The 5460-nt window shown below is 37.1% G+C and overlaps 1 protein-coding gene across 5 annotated transcripts in view; it reads right to left on the bottom strand.

The window, feature by feature from the left end:
- The window catches only part of Mid1 (midline 1), a 343526-nt gene that overhangs the window by 9646 nt on the left and 328420 nt on the right, over window positions 1–5460 (bottom strand). For all 5 annotated transcript variants that reach the window (XM_029534269.1, XM_021187318.2, XM_021187317.2 and 2 more), the window contains exon 9: window positions 3128–3335. In XM_029534269.1, coding sequence (XP_029390129.1) covers window positions 3128–3335 — 208 coding nt within the window. The remainder of the gene's footprint in view (window positions 1–3127; window positions 3336–5460) is intronic.

The following is a 5460-nucleotide window of genomic DNA, read 5'->3' as shown; positions in this document are numbered from 1 at the left end:
AGAGAGAGAGAGAGAGAGAGAGAGAGAGAGAGAGAGAGAGAGAGAAGAAAGAAAGGAAGAAAGAAACAAAGGGAAAGAGTTAGTTCATGCCCACATGGAGGCCAGAATTTGACACTGGGTGACCAGTGATCTCTAGGGAATCCTCTTGTCTGTTTTCTCTCACTTCCATACTAGGGTTACAGGCATGTGCCACCAATGGATGCTGGAGATCCTAACTCAGTTCATTATGCTTGCATGTCAGGCCCTTTACCAACTAACCCATCTTCCTAGGCCCATGAAATGCATTTTGTAACTTAAAACATCTCCTGTGAAGTTGTATTTATAGCTTAGCAGACACTATTTTCATTTTTTAGATAACATGGAACCTCTAGTTGCATCCCCAAATAACATTGACTGCATTATTTCCTTCCTGGTGCTGCATACAATTTTTAAGTAAAGAAAAAACCCTCTAATGTTTATTTTTCATTTGAACATCTATTGAGCCCTTTGAAATAGCTATAGCAGTGAGGGCTGACTTTATTCAGAACAACAGAAAGTTAAAGTTAGAAAAATCCAAAATCACATGCTGTCCTCTTGACTCTTAGTATATTAATGTTGGTACAAATCCACTATTTCTACCTTAGGTGACCCCATTTCATTAACACTGAGTACATGTTAACAGCATTTGAGAACAGGAAAATAACCAAGTGTACATTAAGATATTAAGCAAGGGAAAATACCATTATTTTATCATTAATCTGTGAAGTTATGCACATATCCCCATTGAGCTTGAAGGGTGTAAGTAGCATGTAATATTCCATTAAGCTACACAGTATGACATGGAGAAATTCAAAAGTCCACAAACTATATTTCTCAGAGTAATGTTAGCATGTCCTATTTCATGGTTCATAATGTACATTTAATTTAAAGTCAAGCACATATCTCATGAAAAAGAACATACTATACTAACTGTTGTAAGTCACGGTATCATTTAATTGTGGGGGCCTACATTTTCTTGCTGTTACCTTCTAGGCAATGTGAAACTACTTTTTACATAATATATTTCTTAATGGATACAATCTGGCTTGTATGTAAAGACTCAATGTATGGCAATTAATTATAGATTTTCTTTTTTCCACACGTGAGTTAGTTTGGACATCTGGAGGGTGTTTTAAAGGTAATGCTGATCTGTGTTTACGTAACTAAAATGGTCTGGTAGAATTTTGCACACTATTCATTAGTGGCAGTGAGATCATAATGATCATGTACCATTTATTATAAATAATTATTAATGAGATTATAATCATTTAGACACCAGATTTCAAAATATCAGATTAATACAGCACACCAGTTATCTAGAAATGTTTGCTTTTCTGCACACAAATTCTATTTCCCTTTGTGCTTTTATCTTGCCTTAACATAGCTAAAAATTTCAAGTGCCAGTCTGGGGAAATGGTTCATTTGGCTCAGAGACCTGAAGTTTGATCATCCAGATTCGATATAAAAATATCTAGGTATGACAGTAAAGCTATACTCACAAAATCTCAACAAGACTGAACAATTTCAATAAGAATAAACATCACAGCATACACAGGGGAAATCTCATGAGCCACTACACATAAATAAAAAGCTATAAATAAAATTAACTTCTGGAAGAGGAAGAACAAATCTTTCCTTTGGATAAGCCACCTGCTTGGTTATCTAATGCCAAATGGTCAGCCCTAGAAACATATAGGCAGCAACACTGAACAGACTCAGCAGGTTAGATTTATATATATTTATTTATATGTGTATGTAACCATAATGGTTAAAATTAGTCAAAAAAAGAGGAGACCCCATGAATTTGGAAGAAAGGTGGCAGACATGGAAGATATAGGAAGAAGAAGAGCAAGGGGACAATTAAGCAATTGTATTTTAATTAAAAAATTTTAAAAGAGGAAAAACTAGTTAAATGCAGTGGTATGTATGTGCCTATGATTCTCACACTGGGGAAAGCACCTGGCCTCCATATGTATACATATATAAAGGCGCACAGTCACATTTCAAGTGCCAATGAATTCTATAGCCTTGGAATAAGTAGGATTTATTCTCTGCACTCTTGACAGAATGCTAGAACATGAAAATGGTCAAGGCAAAGAGAATTCAGAGGACAATAAAGGATGAAGAACTATCTGCTAGGCTAATGCAGATACTATTATTAAGAGAGTAGGGATAGCCATTCAGTGCAAAGTTACTTCTTAGATTTGGGTTACTCTGTGCATTTTGTACACATTGCATTATTTGCATAAATCCAAATTAAAATTACTTTTTAGTTGAATTTTAGCCATTTTCACCACTTTCATCTTCTTCCTCCACAACTTCTCTTCTGACTTTCATGTCATCCATATCTCATTAGTGCTCTAAAGCATAATTATAACATTTGAAAACTATATCACCCTTTAGTTAGTAATGGAATACTCTTGGAATTAAAAAGCACAAATCAACAAACTATAATCCAGAGGTCAAGTCTTGACCCTTGCCTGTTTTCACAAATGAAGTTCTATTAGCACTCAGCCACGGCCATTTATATATGCATTGTCTGTGGCTGCAGGCCCATTATAACAGCCTCAGGCTGACTACTTTGGACAAAAATGCCCTGGACTGTAAAATCAAGACATTAACTCTCTTGTCTTTTATTTGTGTGTTCCTAGTTAAAACTTAGAGCCCCGACCACAAAATTTGTAACTACCAACTATGAATTTTATGACGTTGGGCCTAAGTTACCTCATCTATAAAAGGAGAATGACATTATCCACATTTTTTTATTTTTGGCCTTGAACTCACAATATACCTGAGGATGACCTGCACTACTATGTTAGATTTCTGCAGTGATGGGAATATACACACAGAACAGAACTAGACACAATCTGTAGCTTAAAGTATAATACTAGTTGAGATTAACCCTTATCAGCTAACCAACAATTCTATATTTGCTAGCATAAATAAATGGTTGCTATTGAAGCCACACTGATTTTAGTGTTATGTAGCATTATTGTAGGGGTAAGTTTGGTTCTTAGAATGGATGTTGGGTATAAATTCATGTCCTTGACAAGGTACACAACAGCACTGCCTTTTTACAGTTGCAGAAAAATATACAGAAGCTACCTACCATGTACTTCCACTTATGACCACTTCCCAGTAATGACGGCCACTATCAATGAACACATTTCCGGCCACTCCATAGCTCCCTTGACTAGTGAAGCGTTCAGGTGTGTGACTCTTTTTGGATGATGATTCATCACGTTCAACAGTCAGGTTGTCATGGGACACCTTTAGTTTTCGATGAGCAGATTTGGGATCCAGTTTAAATGGCTGACCTAAAAACAAGTTCACAAAAAAAAAAAAAAAAGACATGAAAAAGCACTGTTTATTGGAAAAATAACAAATAGTATAACCTTATTCATATTTAAAAGTCTGAAAAAAGGGCTGAAGAGATAGCTTAGTGGTTAAGCACAATCACTGCTCATCCAAAGGGCCCAGGTTGATTCCCAGTACCCACCTGGAAGTTCACAACTATCTATAACTCCAGTTCCAATGGCTCTAATTCTCCTGACATCTTTAAACATCAGGCATGCAAATGGTACCTAGAGATTCATGTAAGCAAAATGTCCATACACATGAAATACAAATAAAATGTATGTGTGTGGGGGGAGGTTTAAAACAAGACATTACTATCTGAGTTATACTTCCTACTGTAGAACAGTATCTTAAATTGTAATAGCAATTTAAGGCTTATAAACAATGCTTTTAAAGGCATTTACTTATTTACAATTTATATGATGCTCAGGATATACTTAAGCAGCAGCAACTCTGTGTATAGTGCTAGGAACAATAGTGCCTAATTAGAGCATGGCTATGCTTGCTTGAGTTTCTACTTAGAGAGGGGTCCAGTATTGCACTAAAACCATTCAACAAAATAACAGGCAAAGAGCAACCAAAACAGAGATCCCAGCACAAATGTTTTCTTGCTGAAGAACATCCTGGAAAGGAGACAAATGAACACCTCATTTTCAAGGACTGCCATATTTACTAAACATGCTAAATATTAAATAGACTAAATAGACTCGGGAGCAGAGAACAAACAAATCAAGATTTCACATCTTAATGTAGAGTATTCTAAACACTTAAACACATTATTCTAAGCTTGAGAAAAGCATGACTATTTAGGCACTGACAATAACTACACATTTAAAAATTTGTTCAGCTCACAAAAGCAGTGAAAATGTCAGTAAATTGTTGTGTTTGATAAAAAGATAAGAAGGAGGAAATATGTTTGGTGGAGGCATGGTATGGTGGAGGGGGGGAGGGGAGCCATGCTGAGGCAACCCTTCTCCATAGGTATCAGCCACATGATGGTATAGTATAGAATAGAGTATATTTAGGGCATGGGGGGTTGAGAGGGTAGTAGAGACAGAGAAAGGCAGAGAGAGAGGGGGGAGAGTAGAGGAGTAAAGGCAGGCCATGAGCATTTGGAGAGAGAGTAGGAAGGGGATGGGAGAGAGAGGGAGCAAGAGCAAGAGGAAGAGAAGAAAGCAAGAGCAAGAGAGTGAGGAGGGGGCAAGGAGCCCTTTTATAGTGAGTCAGGCACACCTGGCTCTTGCCAGGTAACTGTGGGGTGAAGCCTAGACTAAATGCCAACACTAATGCCTAAGTTTTCTATATTTGGATTTATTAATATACATAATAAGCAAAGTTCTCTTTTAAAACAAACTTGTGCTTTGAAATGCTCACCACTAAAATTCCTAACAGAGTTACTTATGGATATTTGATGTAGCTGCTACATCTTTGTCAATTCAGTATTGGTTCTGAATACTGCCTGTTGTTTGTTACCACAGAGAGAGAAACATATTATTATTTGGTAGAAATACCACACTGTTCAACTTCATAGCACAGTTGCAGTTGGGAGATACCTTCTGCCCATATGCAGTTCAGACATTCATGGGGAAAAAAACCTAACAAATATAACTGCAAGCAATGTATGTTTGGCTGTAGACTCAAATAGGGGTGGTGCTGCTTGGATCAAAACATAATATCAGAACCTCAAATTTTTTTGCCTTTAGGTCAGTGACCACCACACTTTATCTGCAAAGAAGAAGGAAATAGATGTTTTCAGTTATGTAGGCCAAGTAGTTTCTTTTGTGACTCTGTCACTGCAGTGAGGAAGTAGTCACAAATTGGTAAATGACCATTCATGGGTAAATGTAAATAAAACTTTATTTTTAAATGTAGGTAGTCACATTTGGTCCTTGAACTATACTTTGCTTATCCTTGTTTTGTATATCTGTAGATATCAAAGGAAAGAAAGCGCTGGGCATGGTGGCGCACACCTTTAATCCCAGCACTTGGGAGGCAGAGGCAGGTGAATCTCTGAGTTCAAGGCCAGCCTGGTCTACAGAGTGAGGTCCAGGACAGCCAGAGCTACACAGAGAAACCCTGTCTCAA

The sequence above is a fragment of the Mus pahari genome, chromosome X, assembly GCF_900095145.1.
Source record: "Mus pahari chromosome X, PAHARI_EIJ_v1.1, whole genome shotgun sequence".
In the NCBI taxonomy this organism is placed as follows: Eukaryota; Metazoa; Chordata; class Mammalia; order Rodentia; family Muridae; genus Mus; species Mus pahari.
This window is presented reverse-complemented; position numbering and strand designations above follow the sequence as displayed.